The 25,192-nt window shown below is 47.6% G+C and overlaps 1 protein-coding gene across 1 annotated transcript; it reads right to left on the reverse strand.

Annotated features, from left to right (window-relative positions):
- Positions 1 to 71: 71 nt before the first annotated feature.
- Positions 72 to 24,035, reverse strand: NSFL1C (NSFL1 cofactor). The gene is made up of 9 exons (XM_081033387.1): positions 23,475 to 24,035; positions 21,086 to 21,183; positions 15,652 to 15,726; positions 13,019 to 13,184; positions 12,284 to 12,376; positions 10,867 to 10,976; positions 10,329 to 10,466; positions 3,632 to 3,796; positions 72 to 1,902 (listed from the first exon to the last, which is right to left on the reverse strand). Exons 1-9 carry the CDS (start codon positions 23,577 to 23,579, stop codon positions 1,740 to 1,742), a joined length of 1,113 nt encoding a protein of 370 aa, XP_080889513.1. The 5' UTR covers positions 23,580 to 24,035; the 3' UTR covers positions 72 to 1,739.
- Between the last annotated feature and the right edge of the window lie 1,157 nt (positions 24,036 to 25,192).

Below are 25,192 nucleotides of genomic sequence, written 5' to 3' on the forward strand. Positions count from 1 at the left end.
CAGAGTGTACGTACAAGGGGCATGGTGGTTAAGAGCACAGCGCTTTGGAAGCACTTACCAGCTTATCACTTACCAGCTCTGAGACCTGGACGCCAGGTTTTGCACTGTAAAATGGGACTGTTGTGAGGCACTGCAGTACTTACAATGGCTGCTATTAAAAAACTTCAAAGCAACCCATTAGAAAGTACAAAACTCCGTTGTCCTCATTCTGGTTTTTAATGATCAAGGCAACAATAATATACAAAGTTTTTCCAGATCTGCATTTAGTTGCCTCCATCCTGGAGGACACTGTGTGGCAGACGCTGTCGCCCTGGCAGGCCCCTGCCAGTTTGGGATCAGAAGCACCAAGCCATGTCCCTTTCTCAGGATGGGTCTTGGCGGCAACCCAAGCCCTTCCCAGCTCTGGGTGGAAGTAGTGTTGCTTCTTGGCTTGCCGCAAGGTGTGAAGCAGGAGTGGTTGGTGGGTGATGACTGCTTAGAAAGACTGAGGCACGTTATGATTCAAAACCAGGAGATTCTGAGTCGGTGATGATTCTAAGCCTATGGTTCCCTTAACAGGGCGGTGGAAAGGCTTTCAAGACCCCAGTGAGCCTCCCGTCCCCTCCCAAATCTGCACAGAAAGCACCCTTATGGGGGAGGTCTTGACCGGGTTGGGACTACTGCCCAAGTTGACGCAAGTCCGAACAGGGCAGGGCAGGGCAGAGAACCTTAAGTGGAACCTGCACACCAAAGCCAGGCAGACATTACACTTACCCTCAAAATTTACTCAGCAGAGGCCTCTTGTAAATGCTACACAGGAAAAGGGGCTGGTAGCACAGGGAACCCCCCTTCTTTAATACATGGGGTTTGCGCACATCGTTAGTGAATAGCTCAGTGATTTTTCGATTCTGTTGCTAAGATACCTGACTCTTAACTCATTTGGGTTGGCATGAGCTGTTTCCCAATGAGAAGATACCCGTCTAACGTCCTAGGTACGGATTTCTCCACGCAGAGTACAATGATGGTGTAGCTGAGAATCACCAGGGCGAGCGCAGCCTGGATGAGGGGGGAGGAGGGCTGGGCAGGCAGGTGTAATTAGCATCCCAACTGGCTAAGGCCTGGGAGCTCGGATTTCCCAGGGTTTGAGCAAAAGGAGCACAGGCAAGTATTTACTGTCGCCTGAGGGGTTGTGCATCTAGACCTGATCTCTCACTTCAGGCGCCCCTTGCTGCTGCCTGGTTTTGTCTCGGCGAGATTTGTGCCTATGGGAACGAGTGGCTGCAAAACCTCTTTCTACAAGTCCTTTCACTTCCTTCCCTATAAATGGGGAAAATCTCCACTAGTCACGACCAGGGCGGCAGGTGGACACACTAGTGGACGGGTATTGTGTGCCACAAGCAATTTTTATGCAGAGAGCACGGAAGGAAGGCTCTTTCCACACGCTTTGGGGATAAATATGACTTTAAAGCAATCAGAGCCTGCTTCAGTGGGAGAGGTTCCGTTTAACATGCTGGTGATATTCCTTCAATTTTTTTGGTTGTTTTTATTTTTTTCTTTAAAGTCCATTGATCGTCACAAAAACCCAGGAAATGCAACTAAAGAGAAAACAAATGTCCAACTGAGATCTAAGAACCCAGAGCTACAGAGGAGATGTGGCGCTGGACTGCTGGGTGTGCAGGAGAGGCTGGGAGGGGCGGTCCCCAAGGGCGGCTGGCCACAGGAGACACAGGAGGAAGGTGAGGCTGCCCAGCAGGGGACGGTTATGTTAACCTCTGCACGATGACGGCGTTGAGCAGGTTGGCTTCCTTCAGGGTCTGGTTCTCATCAGCCAGCTCTTTGTTAGGGAAGGTAGTCATGAGGACAAAGCTGGTGGCAGCCATGGCCGGCCGGGCATCCACGATGAAGAGTCGGATGTCACTGATCCTGGGGGAGCAGGGGGGAGCGGAGAGGTGGGTGAGCAGAGCCTTTCTCGGTGGTACACAAATCCTAACCCCGAGGAAGGCTCCTCACCGCCCCAGCCCCTGCCCCAGCCCCTTCCTTCTGCACACCCAAAGCTCTCCTCTGGAAGCACACCGGATCGGGCACTCCCTTGCCGAAAACCCTTCATGGTCGCTCCCATTGTCTTTGGGAGAAACACTAGCCTCCTTGCTGTGGTCCCAAGGCCTAATTTTATACCCCCCTCCTTTGCCTTGTTCTCCTTTCAGTTCTTCCTCATGCCTGCTCCCTCTCTACATTTGGCGTCCTCTTTCTCGAGGTTCCTCTGCCTGATCCTTTTCCCTGCAATCCTAATCCAGCCTCAGGCCTCGTCCTCAGGGCAGCCTTCCCCGAAAGCTCCTGGTCTCTGTTCCCTGATCTTGCTTTCATGGTACTGATCAAATTTATAATCAAATGATTCTGGGATATGGTTAATGTCTGTCTCCTGCTGTACACCATGAATTCCACAAGGGCAGAAAATATGTCTTTTGAACATCACTGAAACTATTAGTGAGAAGAATTACTGAAGGTCAGCAACTCCTGAGTGCCAGGAGTCCCTTCTTTAGACACTGCCTGTGTCCTACACCTGGTGATCATGCGACCGGAGTCACCTGAAACAGATAGCCTTCTCCTTTAGGGCACTTAAATAGAAGTTTCTTTCTGTCCCCAACCCTTAAAATCCACAATTTGGCACATCTAAGGGACTGATCAGAGACTTTCATCAGACAGACAAGCTCTCACCCAGCTGGTAAGCTCTTGGGATGGGCTGTCCACCCTGGGGAATGAGCAGCAGTCGTGCTGAAAGGCTGGAGTTAATGAGTGAAATGAAACGGAGGCAATGTACTCCAATCAATGAGACGGATTCATCCCCTTACACACAAAGCACCTGAAGTACAGTGAATGGCTCCTACTGAACAAGAAGAGTTTGAACAAAGCCTCTGTGTGTTCCCGGAGCTTGTTTTGCAGCTTACTCCACATATGAACCTTGTCAGCACTCAAGGACTATCAAGCCCTTCCCTGAGTCCCATCCGCATGTGCATTCTGGTTTAGCTGATCTGTGATTGATAAAATGTAGACACTGCTATTCTAGAAAAAAAGAGTTGCCAAATATATTTACAGGCAACAATCCTCCCCTACTAATCACTTCATCACTCTGTGTCTCAGTTTTCCTTCTTTAAAATGGGGGAGGCACAGTTTGCTTTGATCCAGCCCAGGTGATTTGAGATAGTAGAGCAGGTATTCTAGAATTCTCAAAAGCAAGATCTGGAAGACCTTAATAACCTAGTGGTTTTCAGAATCCCTTGTGGGGTGGGATGCTGGCACTGTGTCCCCTCTCCCCTCCATTAACCACAATAATTCAAATTTTATCTGTTCTATACTTGGGCTTTAGCATGAGATTTCCTTTGAACAAAGAGTTTGGTGGCTAAAAAATGCCTTAGGATTCCAATCCCCTAATTTTACAGATGAGGAAGGAGACCCCCACGAGGGAAGTGAGCAGTCACTGGCTACATTTAATGGAAGTGGGGACCAGAACCAAAGCTTCAGACTTGCATACTTTCCTTTGAGGAAAGCATGGAGTGCCTGCTGGTGTGAGGAGGAACAGCTCCCCGCTTCCCACTTATTCGTGGGAGTCTCTGGGACCCTCCTAGAACAAGATAGGCCACACAATGCAAGGTACCTGTGGCTGTGATTAAATTTCTGCACCAGCCTCCCGCCATCGGCAAGCCGTATTTGGATGTTTGTGGTAGGCTGTGACTCGTCGATTGAGATGGAAGAGCTGGCTTTGGCTTCATTTTCTGCCTGTTGGGCTGCAGAGCTGGTATTCAACACCTGGGGGGCAGTGCTGAGGAGAGAGGACTGTGTCAGGGCATGACAGAAACAAGGCCCCTAGCAGGAAGGGGACCCTGCCTCATATTTACCGAGCCTTTGCTGCACTAAGCACTGTGTTTGGTGCTGCTGAACAGGAGTGACCGAGACACAATGCCTGCCACGATGAAATGTACAGATCCAGCAGAACTCACGGCAAACTCTGAGTTACTGCTAGCACTCACTTCTAGTGATCTTGGGCATGTTACTAAACCCCTCTTCATCTGTGTCCTCACCTGAACAAAGGCTTGAAGGAAGGAGAGCAGTATGCATGGCATGACAGCATGGGGCAGGAGAGACTGGGCCCTAAGGCTGGAGGACCCAACAGACCAGAATGCATTTTAGTCTCAATGGAGAGGCTGCAGGCAGAATGGGGAGGGGGCACTCGACGTCTGCAGTGGAGGGGGGCTTGACACTGCCTGGTAGCAGCCGATGGGGTAACGGATGAGTCTAGTCTCTTTCCCTGTAATGGAATATTCAGACCTGCATTCCCGACTGCAGCCTCAGTTATGTGCATATTTCATACTTATGTGTCAACTATCAGAAGTGGGGGAGCGAGATTTCCTAAAGGCCAGTTTAAGTGCCCGGCACCACCGGGATTCGTTACACAATAGGAACAGGACATGGTATTTGTTGCAATGTTTAGAGCTCAGCTCTTAGAATCAGATGGACTGGGGTTGGAATTCACTCAATGGCTATGAGGTGTTGAGCAGTCCAATTCCCTTGGTTTCAATAAGGGGAGTAACGAGCATCCTTAATCTTTTACAAGGATTAAGGCTACCTGCCTTACTCAATTTTTGTGGGCATTAAAGGGATTACATAAAGCACTTAGGGTGGCTGACATCACAAAATACACACAGAACTCCCAATTCTCTACACCGTTTGGAGCCTTCACCTCTCTCCTGTAAACCACCATACATTTCATTCTCAGCCCTTTCCTTCGCAGATGCTCTGGCCTAGACCTCAAGTTTGCTTGCTTCTCCCTAAAGCCTCTCATTACACCTCTCCCTTCCCTCAGATCTTTAAATCTAGAAAGGGTATCCTTAGTAAATACAACTAGAAGTACTTCTCCAAGTGTGTTTCCTGGGACCCTAGTCTGTTGAGATGATCTCCGAAAAGTTTCAGAAATGCCACCTATTACACCAGCAGCATCACAGGCCACTAGCATATTAAAGGTCTTGAGAGAGATCATGCAGTTAAGGCAAACTTATGAGTCACCACTACATCCTTTTTACATGTTACACTTGTTAACTTCTTGCAGATAATTTCATGGAACACATTTTGCAAAACATTGCCCTACAACATGTAACTAGGAACAAAGAACTAAAAAGTGAAATTCTTTTCTGCAAATGTGAAAAATATAGGCTTAGAGAATTGCAAAGTGGAGCTCAGAAGAGAATGCTGGCTACACTTACTAGCTATGAGAGGAGCCTCACAGCACCTGGCACTCCAATGTGGGCCGGGACACACAGAGAAGTTACACCACCACATGGCTTCAGAGGTGCTGGGGAATAGTGGAAGGTTAAGCGTTCCCCCTGTAAGTGCCTGAGATCTGCTGTGTTTTGTTCATTAGTTTTATGGGTGTTAGGTCGACTCTCCAACTACTCTGTAGGCAGCCTGTCCCTCAATTGTTTATAACAATTCCAAGGAAATGACAGGTACTCATTGAAGCTACTGTCTGTCAGAAAGGAGCTCTTACATTTTCAGTTAACCTAAAATGAGAAAAAGCTGTCATTCCAAAGTAGTTGACGTTATCAGTTCAGGCAAGGGTAGGGATAGGAAGGAGGGAAAATGGAAATGATATTGAAACTATGTTTGTGCAGGCACTGCCTAGGGTTTCTTAATGTCCATGGCCTCACCGAATCATTACAGCCATCCTTTGAGATGAGCATTATCTCCATTTTATAGATGAGAAAAGAGAAGCACATGTTGTAGAGCAGTTTTTAAATTTCTAAAAACTTGAGCAATAAACAAGCTTTCTCGCTCTATTCTGTGTATTCCTACACAGAATAGGAATCAGAAGGATCAGAAGGCCCAACACAGCTAGGTCTTTGTCAAGCTTTACTTTCTATGGTTTACTTTAGGAAAACAAGTTACATTGAAAATGTCTTCTCAAACTTCTGTTCCCAGAGAATCTGATATACCCTTCACTTATGAGCTGTGTGACCCAGCAAGTTACTGTACATCTTGGCTTCCCAATTTCCTTTTCTGTACAATGGGAATACTATCTCTACTGACTCCATACCTTGCAGGTTAGGCAGTCCACTAAATGGCAGATGGAGAGTCAGTCAGTGTGATGCTGGGGAAACAGCACAAGGCCCACTACCTGGTCCCAGCTCTACCACTAAACTAAACAAGAGGTGTGGCCTTGAGCAAGTCATTCATCTTCCTGGGGCTTCAGTGTCTCCACGTGTACGTAGCACCGGAACTGTTCTGCTGTGAGGAGCAGAGAGAGAACGTATGCAGACGGCTCAACACAGGGCATTCAGGAAGTCCTACGATGTTTTTGGCTTTCGTCCCGGCACAGCCTCCTGCATAGAGCTGGTGCTCATCATGTGAAGGTCAAGAAAAGACCTGATACATGGCCCTGGCTGGTTGCACGTGATGGTTTCTCTCATAGACCCGAAGTAAGGTGGGTGGGGAGGCAAGATGAACACAGCATACACTGTGCAGCGTGCGTCACCGAGCTGGGCCCTACGCTGACTACTTTACACTATCAGTTCACTTAATCCTCACCACATCCTGTCAAGAAGGGATTCATTCATCATCTCCACTTTATAAACAAGGCACAGTGCGATTAAGCAACGTGCCCACGATCCCATTGTTGGTTCAAGGTGAAGCTGGGATACAATCCAAGCTGTCTGAATCTACGTCCCTGAGTTCCTAACTCCTGCCACACTCTCCCCCAGGTCTGGGAGTCAGGCATAGACCTGATTTCAGGAACATTATCCCAAGATGACGTTTCTTCATCAATAAAGTAGGAGTTAAATAAAATCTCTTAGTTCAGTCAATAGCTTAAGAATAATGCAGCATACCCAGAATACAGTCGAAGCACAAATAAAAGTCTACGTATCTATGTAGGAACATCTAGGCTGCAAGGCAGCATGGGGGAAAAGAGCAGAGACTGGATGGAGCCCAGCTCTGCACTGGCCAGCAGTGTGGCCTTGGGTGTGACGACCTCGTAAGCCTCATAATCCTTATTTGTAGAATGGGGATCAAAACAGGATCAAAAGCCGTAATACATGTGAAATGCTTAGTATAGTGCTTAGCTAACAGCAGAAAAACACTCAAATAGCCAATTACTATCATTCTTCCAGATCCTGTTCCATTTATATTAGGTTGCTGCAAAAGTAACTGCGGTTTAAAAGGTTAAAAATAAATGCAAAAATCGCAATTACTTTTGCACCAACCTAGTATTTGCTTACAGTCTGGACCCAAATCCCTCCGAGATGCTACTGTCCACCCATGGCTTGTAAGTGGAAGGTCAGCTGAGAGGCGCTCCCCGCCCATTCTGCCCTCACGGAGGGTGGGAGTGGAGGAGGAGAAACCTCAACACCGGCCTCGTGCTTCTTATTTGGAGCACGACACTCAAAGAGCATTAGCTCCAAACTGCTGCCATCATCTTGCAGGACCAACACGTGCATTCAAGGGAACCAGCCTGTCTGGCACTTCTTAAGGACTGCTTTCACCTGAGCCATTCCTCTGCAGCAGTGGCTGGGCCATCTGTAGCAGTGAGGGCATCTCGCCCAGGGGCAGGAATGGTCAGGTCAGATAAGACATCTACAGAAAGAGTTTCTTTAACATCTCCCTGCAAATATCATTTAATGAGTCACAGGGAAATTGAGTCTTGTTCAGCTCAAGAGTCTCAATCACCTGACTGCTCATTTCCTTTGTAGTGGCAAAGAAGCAGGCACTAAGGTGCTTTGTTGCCACAGTTGTAAGTCCTGACACCCTGCCATCCCCTTTACAGAAATGACCACTACAGAAAGCACAGCGAGCAGCCAAAGCTCGTCCCCCCCCCCCCCCCCCGCTGCAATGACCCCATCCCACCCAAGTGCACTCTTGGTATTTGCTACTCTTTCTCAAACCTTCAGACTGATTCCTATCCAAACAAACAAATCCAACACCTAAAACAACAAAAAAACCTTTAATGTAACTGAAAGATTTTTTTCAACTGAAAACAATCTATTCTTTCACTTTAAAGTTTTTCCAGATTATCAGGGAAAAAACCCAAGACTGACTAATTTTTGAGGCAAACCTGAGAAAATTTTCTTAAACTTTTGGCTCTTAATCATTTCAGTTGACAAGATGACAAAGGAAAACACGATAAAATTTATGGGAAAAACTAAAAACACTGTCCATCTGCTTTAGACTAAAAAGCTAAAATCCCATCGCACTTAGCTGTATAAAACTTTTTAAAAGGTGATTTTTCATAAAAAGCCAGAACTGACGTAAAATGAAAGTGGAACTGGCAATGAACATTTATTTAGCTAACATCACACCTGATTATCCAGCTCTGTCTCAACTTGTGGGGTTCATCCGCCACACTAATGAAGTATGTATTCCCATCTTGCTAGAATCGACTTTCTTAAAAATATCTTCATTTTTTGAGATGTGGATTCTTACACACATTATATAGTTAGAACTTCCAATAGTAAAAGCATTTCCTGTTAGTATCATGAAACCAAACAAACCCAACTGCACGGTGTTCTGAGTTCTGAGACCTTCCTTATAATTGCTGGCAGGTAAAAAATGGATGCAATCTTTTTGGAGGGCAATTTGACAACATCTTAAAAAGGTGAAGCTGTTTGGAGCCAGCCATTCCACTTCTAGCCCAGGATGAAAGGGCACATGAAGATCTAGTTAGAGACAATCACTGCAATGTTGTTCGTCATACGGGTGGCTGCCTAAAACGTCTACCAGCAGGGCCTGGGTAAATTACAGCACATAAACAGGACAGAAAATTATTACCATTGCAAATAATACTGTAGAACTACATCTACTGATATGGAATGACAGCCTTATTACTTTGATCAGGCAAAATAGCAAGTAATAAAACAGCATGTGTTCTCGTTCCCCCCCCTCCCCCCATAAGACTGAGAGGACACTTCCCAGATACTAACTGGATATATCTGGGAGTTAGGTTTAAGAACAGTTCTTATCCTTTATCTGTATTTTCTTCTTCCTTTAAAAATTATAAACACATTTTATGTTAATAGTGAAAGAAAAAAATTATCTGTGCTCTACAAAGTTGCCAAGAGAAGCTGTAGATGGACCACCCTGAGCATAGCTGTGCTGGACTAACCCATGGGCCCTAACGACGGAGGAGAACTGCGAGAACGGGACGGGCGGAGCTAGGTTGGTCCTGAGCTATGTCCTGAGCTCTGACCCTTGCTCCTGAGGAGGTATGAATGGCCAAGAGGGAGGTCGGGATTCTAGGAGAGGGCCAGCCAGCATCGCAAAGAGCACTGCTGAGGGCGGGCCACACTCTGATCCCTGTAGATGAGGGTGAGGTTAGGGCAGTGCCTAGTTCAGGAGCTGCCACACCTAGGTCAGAGAGGGTGAATGCTGGGCAGGACGAGTGTGGGAAGGAGGGCCAACCAGAAGGCCTAGGGTCCAGTCCCGACTCTACCACATACCAGTCACGCATGCAAGGGTAAACCAAGTCCACGAGCCTCAGTGTTCCCTTTGTAAAGTAAGGTCTGTACTATGCTCGAGCGCCTCTCATGTGCACAGTTCCCTCTGAAGAATAGTGACAAAGTGACCCCATGGCCATGGCCAAAGGTTGAGTGGGGGGGCAGGCGGAGGAGGGGGCAGGAATGACGATGGGGACAACACACAGTGACTATCAACCGATCAGATCCTATCAGGGGTTTGAATGCAAGATGGAGGCAGTGGTAGAGGCCACAGGGCAGAAAAGGACACAAGTGACAGAGTGAGTGTCAGGAAGGGCCACAGAAGTAGAGATGAGCTATCATCATGGTGGATCAGCAGCCTGTTAAGGGCAACAATGTCCTCGAGTTTCTTTGGGTCCTGAACCATCCCACTACGGGGCTTGCTGGGAGACAGGCAGGGATTCCGTATTCCCTCTGAATCCTGATTTCAGGTGACCCAAATGTGTGTGTGTTTCAGCCTAAGCCATCAAGGTCACCCCTGCCCTGAACTCCCCAGATTACTAAGTCAAAGCAGTTTACAATGACTGTGGAGGCAGTGCTCTTTGTGCTCCCAACAATCATCAAGGCGGTAAGGACTCTGAACAATTCCATTTTATAGCTGGGCAAACTGAGGCTATGTAGTCCAAGGTCATATGGCTAAAAAGTAAAGATTTTTAAACTCAGGTCTGTTAATGTCAAAGCCTGTGTTCTCCATATTCTCCCTCCCACAAAAATAAAATGTGAAGTACTGTGTAAGGAGTGGAGGTTCATACAAAGTGAGGGGTAAACAGGAAGGGTCTGCTGAACCTGGCAGGAACGACGGATGTGGTCCCGCTTCCCCATGCTTCCCCTTACCTGCCCAGTTTCTGACCCTCGCCAGTGAAGGCTTTGAAGGCTCCCTTGGGCTTCACGAAGTCCTCATCCCGATGGTCCTCCATGTCCAAATTCACCTGCCCACCGTGAGCTAACCTCCTCAGCTCTGCTGGCACCTCCCTGCGGGAGGAAAGGCCATGCTGGGGTCCACACAGAGCAGGATGGGGATGAGTGATGGTGTGAGAATAAATTTCTCAGTTCCAACTGTGAAAACTGCTGGGCCCCAACAGGGAGCTGGCTATTCTAGTGGCTCCTATCCGCCTCCCCCTTCTCTTGCCTGCTCAAAGTCAAGGCCGAGGCCTGATGTCATTTAAGTCAGTTGGCTCTGCCCCAAGCCCACAGGGGGAAAAATCAGACACACAATATTTTTGGAGCAGATCTGTGAATCTGTATCTCAGCTGTGCTAAATCTGCTTAAAAACGTTTACTTCTTAAACGTAAACATTCGGATCAGCCATTTCTTTCCCATCTGCCATCTTACTCACGGACATGGAACCCGGAGGAAGGCTTTTCTTGCTCACCCTCTGCGGATAGACTCCAGAAACTGGGCATTGGATGGGTCTTGGTAGCTTCTGAGTTCGCCATTGTCCAGGCTGAATCCACTCTTCCAGAGCTTCAACACTACATGAACCTGTGACAACAGGAGGCAAGCAGTCAGTCCACACACTGTCAGCAACCTGGCAAGCACACCACTGTGAACCTGCAAGTTTGTGTGTTCTGCTATTTTACTGTGTCATTATTAGAACACAGACGCACTCCTACACACACACACGAGGAAACTAACCAACAACCACCAAACAAGTATTAATAAAAAATATGGCACAGGTTAAGAGCAATGGGTTTTGATTTAAGCAGCCCAGGGTCTGTGCCTTCATTTTGCCACTCACTAGCTCAGTGGGTCTGGGCAGGTGACTCAATCAAAGCTGTGGCTTCATCTGTAGGGCTGCCAGTGTGCTTGGCATGTAGCCCGTGCTCAACTACACTCAGGGATTATTTTGCAGTCATCAGAAATGATATTTATAACTCCCTGTACATAGTCACAGAAGAGGGTCTAGAAGGCTAAAAATGAATGTTTTACAGCAGATGTTGCCTCAGGTGGATAGAATTTTTATTTTCTTCTTGCTGCCTTTACTTTGGAATAAACCCAAAATGATTAAAAGCAAATATAGAAACTAACGGTGACAAAGCTGTATGAAAAAGTTTATGGCATAATGTTAAATTTAGAAAGCTTAAAACTGTTTATATAGTATGATTACTCTTGCTGGAGGGGGCACCCTTATGTACAGGGAAAACAGGATGGGAAAATAACAAGGAAAACTATTTTAAAGTTGCATTTCAGTCCTCTTTGGGTGGTCAGTCTGAAGATCAAATTCCTTTAAAAAAAATTAGTTTCAGGTGTACAAATTGTAATAGTTAGATATTTATACCCCTCATAAAGTGATAACCCCCCTCCCCCAATCTCCTACCCCACTGACATCGTATAGAGCATTACGGTTCCACTGACTCTATTCCTTACGCTGTACTCCACATCCTGTGACTATATATATATGTACATATACATGTATATACAAGTATATATATATATACATATATACAAAATTATAGTTGACATTCATTATTATTCAGCTTCAAGGAGACCAAATTCTTTAGCTATGCTCATACCACCAGAAAACTGTCCCTCTGCCTGAGGTCTATGGTATGCCCAGAAATGTCCTTCATTTGTCTATCCCCTCTGCCCACTCCTTCTCACGAGGCCCCTGCCTGACCAGATGAGAGCTGACTTTGATTTTCAAGTCAGCCTCTGTACAGGAACCAGAGCAAGGGCACTGTCTCCTTCTTTTCAGAGACTGCTGGTTCACGCACAACATGTGACCAACCCCTTCCCCCAAATGGCAGAACAGTTCACAAGCTCCCCCGTAGGAAGGTAGATGCACTCACATCTTGGCCAGAGTGCCGCCTCCTTTCTCCTGCCACGTAGGCAGACTCTTCCTCTGGTGCTGCCCCAAGGCGGTAGCCACCTCCTGCAAATGGCTATAGAAGGCAAAGTCATGAACACTTGAGGAGTGGGTCTATGGTGGTGGGGTTACTCAGATAAAATGATGTACAGAAAGTTTAACTACTGGACATGCTTTCTCTGGGTATCAAACTCAAGAGTTATAGGCCCGGGCAGTGCTGCAGGGCCAGCTACATGCCCGGCCACTGAGAGGAGAGGACTGGGGCGAGAAGTGCTGCTGGGCTAAAGGGAACAGGTGCTACTAGCTCTAGTTAATCACGGCCATGTAGGTATCTGGGTGCAGGATAACACTGAAGAATTTTTGATTTTCTCAAAGAAGACAGAAATCCAGAATTACGTAAAACAGGTGACTATTAATTCAATGATAACAAAATAAAGCAAAAAACTGAGTAAGTCAAATTGGATAGGCTACATAAAACACATGTGTAGGATCTGATCCAGATTATAGGTCACAGGTTTGAAAACTTTGCCCCAAATCTTGATTTCATGGTAAAGGATAGGGGAAAACGGGCTGCTCTTCTGCTTATGAGAGTAAGTGAGCAAATGAAAACAAAACACAATGAATTTAAGTCATTACTGGGCACGGGATGAGGAAGACCTCCTTCTCCCACTCTGGAACCCGAGTCCTGTGGACACAGACAAGGACCCTCCATGCTCACTCTCGGTTTACTGGTCTCTCCAGGGCTCTTGGTCACTCGCTCCACAGCGACAGCTCCATGCTCCTTGGCACCTTTAAAGAGATCATCCACCAGCTCGTTGGGACTTTTCTTCCTGGGAGGGCCAACGATCTGCTGTCCACTTCTCTCTGAGCCTCCGGCATAAAACCTGTGCAGAAAATACACATCTAACACCGAATGCACTTGGAAAACATGAATAGAGCATGTGCCAGGCTCTGGGCTAGGTGCTGGGCACACTGAGGCGAAGGGTACAATGCCCAGCTCTAAGAACTTACTATCGATTTAGGGACATGTGTAAGGAGGCAGGCAGGCATAATGCAGTGTGAACAGCAATAGAGGTCAGTCTAAGGGGTGCTCTGGGAACACTGAGCTGGGGAGGACAGTCAAGGCTTCCTAAGAAGGTGTCTTCTGGGCTGAGTCTGGAGAAGGAAGATGAGCTATCAGGTGAAGAAATCAGGGGAGGGCATTCCAGGCATGCACGATAGCACGTCCCAGCTGGGAATTCTCCGTCCGGTGGCCAGCATCTCTCCAGGATACTGCAGCTATGGTCACAATCAGAAGCAGCTACCACTAGCAGCTCTGGGTTAATGGTGGCAGTGGCACGTTAGTACAACCAGCAAGGCTCTAGTGTTGGCTCTGCTGCTGAGCGACTCTGGGCAAGCCAGTGCATTGTCCTGAACCTCTTTCCTTGTCTCTGACATGGGAGGGAAGCACCACATGCCCTACCTACCTGCTCCTTAAGTCAGGGCCATGAGGTTCAAATCAGCAGATGTATGCAAAAGAACAAGCACAGAGTAACGCACACATGTAAGGGGGTGTGACACCACACTGAGAGCTCACCCAAGCCTTGCTTTGCTACTCTTGTGACAGACACGGAGGGAACTGAGGACAGGGGACTAGCGAAGGTCAGGGAAGCTCAAATCCAGGCCCCAAGATACCCACACTGGGCTTCGCAAGGAGCCAAGCATGGCTTGAGAATAAGTAGCATTTTTTTTTACCTGGGTCAGAAAACCAGTAGTCACATAGCCTGGCTAACTGCCCCCTTATCACTCCTATTCACAGTTAAGTCAGCAGCATGTCCCTGGATGGGGAGAATGGAGAACCTACAAAAATTAGTCTCAGCCTTCTATTTCCTGACATTCCCTGAGGAATGCAAGGCAAAGCCATAGGCCTTAGCGAGGACACCACCCAGTGTCATCAGGTCTGAAATGCTGAGAGGCGAAGGAAGGAATCAGGATATGAAATAAAGATAGACCAATGCCTGGAAGATATGACAGGATGGGAGGAGGAGGTCATTTAGGAGCTGGGCATTCACATACGTGATAACATTGTCTGGTACTCAAGAAGTGTAAAACCCTACCCTGCAGTTAGTATTTATTTCTGAACTTTTGAGTGTATCTAAGAAGGACCTGCGGCAGCGTAAAGTGTATATGGATGAAAACAGAGACTAGAGCTCATGTAATTTCTCAGGCCACTTCCCAAAGAGTGTCCATGATGAGGTAACAGCATTCCCGTAACGGTCATTATACAGTGTTCCTTAGGAATGTGTGGCAGATTGAGGCAGAGCCCACGGAGAAGCAAAACCTGTGAAATGAGGCTGCAGCCAGTTCACTGTTGTTCATTCCAGGTAGATGAAGTTCTACGTAATGGACTATAAGGTCTTTATGAAGGAATCTCAAAGTGTTGGCTTAAGAACTAGGAGCCTGTGATCAACTACCTTAAAAATATTCATGCCCTTGGCCTGGTATTTTCATTTCTAGAAGCTATTCTAGGAAAATAATCTGAAACAAAGTCCAAGATTAATAGACGGAGATGTTGACAGCACTGATATTTACAGTGGTAAAAAAATGAAACAATCTAAATGCCAGACATCCCATATAATGGATTATCATTATAGTAATTGAAAACACTTATGGAGAATTTTAATGACATGAAGAAGTGTTCAAGATGTAGCATTAATCCAATGAAAGTAAGCAACCAAATAATCTGAACTTCACCATGTGAAATACAACATAAAACAAAGTATATGTATACTCATACACAGAACCAAGACTGGGTGGAAATATGCCAAAATATTAACTGTAGTTACCAAATGGTAGATGTTATATTTTTTCATTACACTATTGTGTATTTTCTACAATGGACACTAACTTCACTAACATTCCTTAAGGTTAAAAACAAACAAACAAACAAACAATGTTTGTGTATATTGGGGGAATATACATTTATAAGCCTTTTACTGTTTATTATGTGATGCATTGCTTTTTCAATTAAAAAGAAAATGCTGGAAACACCAAAAATGTTACTGGTACCTGGTTACCTCTTGTATCCTCTGGGTTGTGTATTACAAATGCCTTTTTTCTTTATTTGTTCCTTTTCCATAATACTCTTCAATAAATACACATTATTTTAACAATTAAAAACAAAAACAAACCCAGAATACCCCAAAAGAAAAACAGTAACACGGGACAAAGATTACTTCTAAGCTGAAGGGAGTGTGTATGACTAGCTCACAGGTGTAACAGCTACTGATAACCAAATGTGTTTATCCTTCTAGATGATTTACACATTATCATGGACTTTCCCTTGGCCTGTGCCCCCCACCAAAGACTCACCTCTGGCCCTCTTCCTCCTCTTCCTCCTCATCTTGATCATGAATGAGGTCTCTGAAGGATGTTACCCTATTATCGCTGGAGACACAGAAAAAAGCAAAATGATCCGGGGGATTTAAAGCAAGGTAACGCTTGTCATCAGCTGTTAAGGGGTTGAGGATACTGGGGTTAGATTTTTTTGGTAGGACAAGAAGACGATCTTTGTGGAAAAGGGTTTATCTCTCTAAGTTTATGTGCAAAATAATGCAGCATTTATTTCTTCAAGGTCACACAGGACTGAGAATCAATCAAAAAGAGAGTACTACTTTAAAAACTTACTACTGAATAGCTATTTTCATCGTTTAATTTTTAAATATTGAGAGAAGGCCTGTGCCTGGCACTTGAATTGGATGCGAGGTCTACAAAAATGATAAGACATGGTTCTTATTCTTGAGTTGCTGCTAGACTAGTGGCACTTCAGCCAAGAAACCCCTCATTAAATACTGTGCAACAGGGACTATGACAGATGGAAGGAAATGGGATGTACGAGCACATGTTCTGAGTGGGGAAGGAGAAACATCAAGAAAGATTCCCAGAAAAATGCAACATTCGGACTGAGTGCTGAAGAACTGGTGGACAGTCAACTGGACAAAGGGTGGTGGGGCTGGCAGGGAAAGGGGACCAGCAGGACACTACAGGAAAGCAGCGTATGCACAGACACAAAGACGAGCAAGAGAAACATCAGAGGAAGGAAACATCGTTCAGACGTAGACATGAAATGAGTATGTGGGCAGGAAGGCCTTGTGCTTGTACCAAGGTGAGTCAAGAGTATTTATTAGTGTTCAGGAAAAAACGCAGAGTTGTGTAGGTATGGTGGCGTGCACACGCAAAATGGGTGTGAGAGGGTTAGCTTTCTCCTCCGACACTGTCTTACACTGCCGTTTTTTTCCCTAGTTTAGATTTGTACTCAAGGAACAATCTTAAGTTTTTCAAGGATCACGAGACACATAATTTATAAAAACATTTTCTGCATTTCTTAAGGGAAAATAGTAGTTTCGCTATGATATTGGGGGAAAGAGGGTAACACAGAGTTAGTGAGGATAGCCAGAGGAGGACTTGTGTACTAGAAAGCAAGCTCCAGTTCAGTTTTGATTTATTTGAAAGAGACAACTCGGGGACAGAACAGGCTCTGAGGTTCAATCCACTAGAAATGGGAAGACAAACACCAATCGATGAGGCAAAGACATCCCTGCTTGAGTCAGCTGAGAGTAACCACCTGGGCATTCGGCACTCCCTGATGCTCTACACGACATGCTTCAGAAAACAACTAGGGAAACACGTTCTCTGTTGTCAAACAGCTTCCAGTACACATGTGTACACTTGCTTGAGCAAACCACTTGCTCTGGCTATGGGTTTGATTCTTTCCCCAAAAGTTCTTACACCTAGACTGATAGTATCTGACGCAGACTCTGGTGTCCACAGACCTGGGTCTGATCCCCACTGAGCCTCCCACCCTGGGACCCTGGGTCCGGTAGTGAAGTTCTCTAAGCCTTTGTTATCGCATGTGAAAATGGAGACAATCATGTCACCAGCCTCAGGGGCTTTCTGTGAACAGTCGGGGGACTGACGCATGGTGTGGCACATTTCAATACTACTCTTGAGCAGTGGTTCTCAAAGTGCTGGTCCTGGACCAGGCGCATCCGCATGACCTGTGACACTGAGAAATGCAAATCCTCAGGACCTACCTTAGACCTCCTCAATCAGAAACTCCGGAGGAGTGGCCAGCAATCTGCTTTTACGGAGCCCTCCAAGTAATTCTGACACACGCTCAAGTTTGGAAATCACTGTTCTGAGAGTTACTTAATGGTACGGATGTCTTCAGGGACCATCAATTTCAGAATATTTTATCTGCGCCCTCTACAAACTGGCAAAATGTCTTAGAAATTTCAATTTTTCATCATCAAAACTCTATCTCTCAGGCTACTTTGGCACCCTGAAGGGGCACAAATGTCCTTTGCAGATCACATTTTCTGTGGTGTGGAAATTCTGCATCTGCATCGTCCAATGTGCAAACCATTAGGCATATGTAGCTACTGAGCATGTGGAATGTGGCAAAGTGCAAATGAATAATGGAATATTTTATTTAATTTTAATTCATTAAATGGCCACATGAGGCCAGTGGCTACCACACTGGACAGTAGAATTTTAAGAGAATCACACAGTGGCAGTCCCTGAAATTCTAAGGAAGTAAGTTTTGTTGGATAAAAGAAAAAAAAGGAAGTGAACTGCTACGTCTTGCCTGACCCTGTGCTAGGGACAAGGGTGGGAGGTGCTGGACAGGGAGAACGCAGCAGCTTTGGACGTAGACAGACTTGGGCTTGAATCTGCCAGAACAGCAGCTGTGAGTTACTCAACCTTTCACAGACTCAGCATCTTGCCCTACGAATGGTTGGTGAGCACCCTACCGACTTCCACAGCTACTGAAGTGCAAGAAGAGAACGTAGGTGAGAACACCTGGCAGAGCTAGACAGATGTGGGTGCTCCTGCTACACTAGTCGTCCCATGTCCAGGAACTTAATGATGTACTTAGGGAGACAAAATTAAGTTAAATCTCGAGAGAAGAGTTGAAGACAGCACAGGAGATGTCACCAAGCAGGACAAGGATATGGGTGGTCACAGAAGCGAATGAATTATACTTGGGACTGGAGGAGTGGACGGCGGCATGCCGCTTCTGGGTTGGGGATAACGTACTCAATAGGGAAGGTGGGGATGGAGCTAAACCTGGAAAGAAGCGTGGGATGTGGACAGGCAGAAAGTGAAAGAGTGGGCATGCCCAGTCAGGTGAGAGGCTCAGACAACGGCAGAAGCAAAAAATAAGGCAAAATTGAGACACCAAAGAAATCAGTTTGGTTGGAATAAAGATTTAAGAAATGAGGAAAAGGGGTTAAGATTAGGATGGTAGGTTCATAGCAAATGCTGGAGGACCCTCCAGCATAGCAAATGCTGGCAGTACACCGCTCTGGCTGAATGCTGGGAGCAGAAACAGAGCTGCATTTAAGCTCCTGTTTTACTAGCTGTGTGATCTTGGGAATGCTCAGTTTCAGTGTCTTCATCTGTAAAGTGGGAATAACATACCCACTTCAGAGGGTTATAGTGAGGGCTAAACACACGTGTATGCAAAGGCTTCTTAACCCAGTGCCTGGCACTTGGTAAGTGCTCAGTGCACGACAGCTGTTACCATTGAGGAGTTGAGACTTTCTCCTATAGCAATGGCTAACCTTTTTATGGCCCACAGTCCTTTGAAAATCTGACAAAAGCTATGAATTTCCTTGTCAGAAAAGATACAACATACACACAAATTTTTGCCTACAATTTCAGGTAATTTATGGACCTTCTCACATCCATTCCATAGATTCCTCCAAGGGGTTCAGGGCCTCCACACTAAGAACCCCTGTTCTAGAGTCAAAGGAAGAACTCACTAATTGTCCTTCCATGGCAGCAGTGACGACATGAAAGATATGTGAGATGACACTGGGGTACAGGGAGAGCCCAGCAGCAGGTCTAACAGGGTTGGGGGTGGGGGGCGAAGCAGGCCCCACAGAATCTCTGAGGTGCTAGCACAAGCATGGCTTCTGAGAATGTGGCAGTTCCCGTCTGCACAAGGACAACAATGCAACGAACTGTGCCCTCCCTCCCCCCAGTACCAAGCCTAAGGCTTAGCCAAAGCAATAAAGCAAAGCCTTTAGGCGGGCATGTGTTCGGCTGTTTACTCCTCTCAGCCTTAACATTAAACACTATTTCCTTGATTCTTTTACGTTTATGTCTACTTTTTTTAATATATGTACTTGCTGTGAAATGAGTCAGGGAACATAAAGAATGGGGAATGTGAGAATGGATGCTAATGATAATAAAATGGTAATAACTGCAGCTAACATTTACTGTGTGCTAAGTGCCATATAAGTATTAACTAATTTAATCTCCCATGTGGCATTACTAACCATTCCCATTTGACAAGTGAGGAAAATTGAGGGCCTGAGATGTTAAGGAAGCTGCCCAAGATCACAAATCTCCACAGCGGTAGCGCTGGGATTTGAACCTAGGCAGTCAGGCTCCTAGGCCCGTGCTTTGTGAAACTACTCCTTTGATAGGGACTCCTAGAGAGGGGAGGCATGAATATGTGACTGACCTCAGAGGCGAAGTTACAACTTCTCTGCCTCTGTAGTTCTGACATGCCAACACCCCAACAGTAACCTGGAGTGGCTGTGAAAGACCCCCCCACCCCCAGGAAATCAGTGGTCTCTATCAGGGCTGCAAGAGCCCTTCCCCTAGCAACCACGTCCCAGGCAGTGCCTTCACCGTCACCTCACAGGTTAGCACTCCCTCTCCCTCAGTCAGTAATGGAAAGATCACTTGCCTACTACCCCTCTCCTCTGGAAATGGGAGGAAGGGAACGAAGTTAAGGAAGCAATGAGATCTGGGGTTAGTATTCTTTCAAAGAGAGGAGATGTAATTTAAGGTTCAGACGCCCTTACAGAGAAATACAATTTACAACTTCACTGGCAAAGAAATACTATATTTGTATTCTGGGACTGAGTTTAAACCCAAATAAGTTTTTCTGGTGAAAACATACACCAGACAATAGAAGCAAATCAGGCTAAAGCAGAGAGAGCAGGTGCAGCTCAGCGCCTTTTGTAGGAAGAGGCCTTGCCTGTCTCCTGGAAGACCAGCACTCTCACTCTGCAGATCGAAGCAGTGATCTGCTGTGGGAACCTTGGAGCCAGGGTGGCGGGGCAGGGGAAGGAAATAGGATCGTGATGCTTAACACAAGTTCGCCTAAGATATAGTCTCTATAATAAATTTTGGAAAAGATGGGTTACACAAGTTTATTTTCTCTAAGACTTCTTAATAGGGTAATAGGCATCCAACAATGTCAAAACAAACAAACGGACAAACAAAAAACACGTTTCTAAAGTCATCGGGCCTAATCGTCTACATCTACAGCACCCCTGAAAGGAAGTCCCCTGGTTTCTACTTAAAAACTTCCAGAGATGGAGAGGCGACTCCTCACATTTCATAAATAAAAAACCCTCCAACATCTTAAAAGCAGGTTCTGTGGTTTCCTCCAGGATTAGACCATAAACTACTTTCAGGTACGAGTCTCTACCTGAATGTACCATGCTTATCTCTAAAGGAAAGGCACAGTCAGGTCAAATAGGGTTGGAGTGGAGGAAGGCAGGCTCCACACAGAATTGCTCAGAGGTGTAGCACAAACTTGGCTTCTGAGAATGCAGTCTGCATTTTCCATCTGGACAAGGAACTACTACCTACCAGTCGGTCTCTTTCTCACTCAACTCACTGGTCCCTATCTCCAGGCCTGAACCCTCTGACAAGTCAGGAAACAGCTCCTCATCACCGCTGGAAACACACCCATGTAGCAGTAATTAAAGTTGGCCCTTACCTGGGGGCTGTGCCTCTGGACACTGAACTGGGAGTTGCCTGCGAAATGGTCACAATGTCATCGTCCCCTCCATCCTCATAAAAGCTCGCTAGGGCGATCTGAAACAGAGAGATAGTAACTTGGAATCCTTAACTATGATTTCATCTAACACATATCTTCTTTAAGCATGAAGGAGCAAAGACACAAAGACATGGCCCACACTTACAAGTAGGTCTGTCTCTGGGGATTCAGAAAAATTAGACCCAGAAAAAGGCGAGAGCCCAACTGTTAGTCTTTACATTACCTGAAACAAATTCCACCTGCTATGGGGAAAAGAAGGCAAGAAGTTGAGATGGAGACACTCCTCATTCTCATTTTATTAGGAAATGTGATCTAGTAAAAGCAGTATACGTTTATTGAGCATTCATGTGCCACGTTGTTTGAGTGTAACTATTCATGTTAACTCATTTCATCCTCAAAGAACCCTACGTAATTAGTACTATTATCGTCTCATTTTATAGTTGATACAGAAGTGCTGAGAAGTTAAGAAAACTGCCCAAGGTCACAAGGTTGGTAAGGAGCAGAGCCAGGTTCCATCCCAGGTAGTCTGCTCAGGCCCTTATTCTCAGTCCTTATGTGACAGCCAGGAGTCAGGAACTGTGAGGCCACTCCTGATCGCTACTTTTTACTTTCTCTCTGAAGCCCGGTTTCCTAACCTGTGCAATGGGGACACCCGTCCCACCAACCCTGCACAATGGATGAAAGGATGCATTAATATTTATGCATAGTCATGCCTTAGCTCATACATGAGGAATATAGGAGTCTTTTGGCCATTTGTGGCTGTATGTTTCTCTCATTGAGTCAATGGACAGGCATTTACTTTGCACAAAGGAATAAAGGCACTGAGGTCTACAGAGATGAAAAAAACATGGCTCCTGTCCTCAAGGTCACCAGCCTTGTAGCAGGCTGTGAGCTGTTGTGGGGCATAATCATCCTACTAGGAGTAGTGTGCCTTCATGGCATATAACCAATCTGCTGGAGGCAGTGTGCCTTTGCAGGACATAACAGGCCCAACAGAAAAAAGGTGTCATGGGACACGCACTGACTTGGTATTCGTGGGGGCCTACATTCAAGTTCTGGCCCTGCCAGGCAAGTCATGTCACATGCACGAGCCTCAGTGTCCCCACCTATAGTGCGAGGAGACTGGGACCGACGAACTGCCAATTATAACACCGTGAGCTTCTAGGTCTTTCAGGCAGAAGCTGCATTTTGTATTTCTGCCCTGCACAAAAGCTTCATTCACACCGGGCCTGTAGAGGCGCGATGCTTCATCTAACTCCTACTTTTGGGAAGACCCAGTTCAAATCCCAAACTTAGGACTTCTTGGTTCTGTGGCCTTGGGCATATCGTTTACCCTTGGAGTTTCCGATTCCTCCTCTGTACGATGGGGCTCATCTTAACTCAGTGGTGCCAGAAGGAAGCAAATCAACGTCTGTAAAGTGCAGGGCACGTGGTTCAGAGTCCGGGCTCTGAGTTCCGACGCCGTCTTTCACCTGGTGGCCAGTGAGGCCGGGAGCACGCAACTTAAGCTCCCGAAACCTCAGCTGCCAAGTGCAAAGGTCACCTGGCTCGTGGTAGGTCCTCAAACGCGAATCATCCACCTAAGACGTAGGAGAGGCGGGCACGGTTCCGGAATTGTTTCTGCAGTGACTGGGCACCTCTGACGTGCCGGGCGTCGCGCTGGGCACGGGCGACCCAGGAGGCCACGAGCACCTCCGCCTCGCGTAGCTCGTCTTAACGCCGTAATCGGTAAGTATTTACGGGACGTCGTACGCGCCAGTGGACTAGATGACAAGCTCCACGAGACCCCCGTTTCACAGACGAGGTCACTAAGGACAGCAGGCTGCACCCTCGCGCCGCCAGCCCGAGGCCGTTTTCCCCGGTTATTAGGTGAAGGCGGCGTGAGCCGCATCCTGGGCCGGGCTTCTCGCCCCACCCGCGGCCGGGGCTGCGGGCATGGAAGCCGAGGACCCCCTCGTCCCCGGCGCCGCCCCCCCGGGAGCCGGTCACTCCTGGTCCCTTCGACACCCGGCGCGGCCGCCACGCCCCCGGGCGCCCCCTCTCCACGCGGGTGGCGGCACAACCCAAAGCCTCGCTGGCCCAGCGGACCGGCGACGCGGAAGGGGAAACTGAGTCACGCACAGCCGGTCGGGGCCCGGGCTGGCCGGCGTTGTCCCACGTCGAAGCCGAGCTGGCGACGCGTGGCAAGCGGCCACAGGCCCCTGCGGCCTGGCTCGGGCCGCGGCCCGACGGGATGACTGTGCGCTTCGGCTTCCACGGGCTTCACGTGTCAGGCGCCCACGACCCGCAGCCCCCGGCCTGCCCGACACAGCCCGCCGCGTAGCGCTACCTGTAGGTCCCAGCCGGCCGACTCGAGGAAGAAGCGGGCCCGGTCCTCCTCGGTTCCCGTCACCGCCACGAACTCCCTCAGCGACTCCTGCCTCTCGGCCGCCATCTTCACCCCGTGCACCGCCCAAAGCGCTCCGGCTCCAGCCGCACAGCCTCAGCCCTACAGCCGCGTTCCGCCCCTGGGTGGACCCAGCGCAGCCTCGCGGTGCCCGCCCTTAGGCCCCGCCCCATGCGGTGCCTCACGCAAAGTCTTCCGTGCGGGATCTCCGCGGCTGCGCGCCCTCTGGCGGCCGTGGCGCGGACCCGCAGCCCAACGGCGGGGGTGGGAGCGGCGCGCAGGAGGAGAGGCGGGGAGGATCTTAAACATACCTGTAGGAGGCGGGATAGCTAAAGGCGTCAGTCGCAATTGCTCATGAACTAATCCCGTCATTTCATTCATTTATTCATTCGTGCATTCACTTGTTCAGATATTTACTGAGTGTTATCAAGAGCCCAGTGCTCTTCCAGGGCTAGGGATGGGCAGCGAGCAAAGCAAAGCCCCTGCCCTCTTGTAGCTCACATTCTAGGGAACAAAAACAGACCTTGAACGACATGTCACTCCTCTCTCCCAGCCCTTCCGTGGCCCTCCATCTCACTCTGCGTGAGCCTCAGGGCCTGCAACACCCGTGTCATAGGCGCCAACCCCTCCACCTCACCTCCTAGGCGTCTCACTTGCTTCCTCTGCTCCCGTCACACGGCCCTTCTTGCTGTTCCTCGAATGTGCCACACACGCATTTGCACCAGAGTCTTTTTGCCTTTGCTTCTCCCTTTGTCTGGAGTTTTCGCTCACGGGTGGCCAAGTTGCTCCCTCGCTTTCTTCAGGCCTCCAAGGACATCTTTTCAGATACAATCCTGTATTTTAGGTCCTCAGCTTCTTCGCCTTCTTGCCACCCTGCCTGGGGTGTGTGCTTCTCTTCCTCTTCCCTTTGGCAGTTTTCGTTCCAGTATCAGTTTTAGTGTCTCCTCCTCAAGGAGGCCTTTCTACGTCCCCAGGCTCCAACAGACAGTCCCCTGTGTGTGCTCCGTGGCTCCACGTTAAATGTTCCCCTTCCCCAAGCGCCATACTCCCTGGGACAGCGTGGCCTGTGGCTGTCTCCAGCACAATATTGCTTCAGAGCACAGGCTCTGGACTCCGACAGCTTGGGGTGGAAGCCCAGCTATTACCGCTTATATGATCTTGGGCAAATGATCTCTCTGAACTTCAGTTTCCTGATGTGTAAAATGGAGTTCCTTACAGTACCTACCTCAGAGGGATTTGTGACGATTCAATGCGAAGTGCCCAGAGCAATGTTTGACACTTAGTAAGCCCTCAGCACATGTCCTTTTGTCTCCTCTGACCCGCAGTCACTGGCATTAAATAGCTCCTTACTGGCTCTTTGCTGAACTAATGAAGGAACGAGTGAATGACACCTTGAATATCTGAACATCCAGGTGAGCAATGCAGAGGTCAGAGTCTGCGAACAAGGAAGCCCGGCAGGTACCTGAGGAGTGCTGAGCTGGCTGCGGGATGTGACCTAATTTCAATAAATAAAACTTTTCATTTCCCATAAAGCAGATGCCTTTGTGTTGAGGATAAATGGCCTGGGCACTCACATCTGCAAATGCGCTGTCCCCAAGTGACGTGACTGCAAAGCCACTCTCTTCGGTTTTCATTGTGGTCGTGTGCTGGGTTCTCCCTGG

Source organism: Rhinolophus hipposideros (assembly GCF_964194185.1).
Source record: "Rhinolophus hipposideros genome assembly, chromosome: 22".
Lineage (NCBI taxonomy): Eukaryota > Metazoa > Chordata > Mammalia > Chiroptera > Rhinolophidae > Rhinolophus > Rhinolophus hipposideros.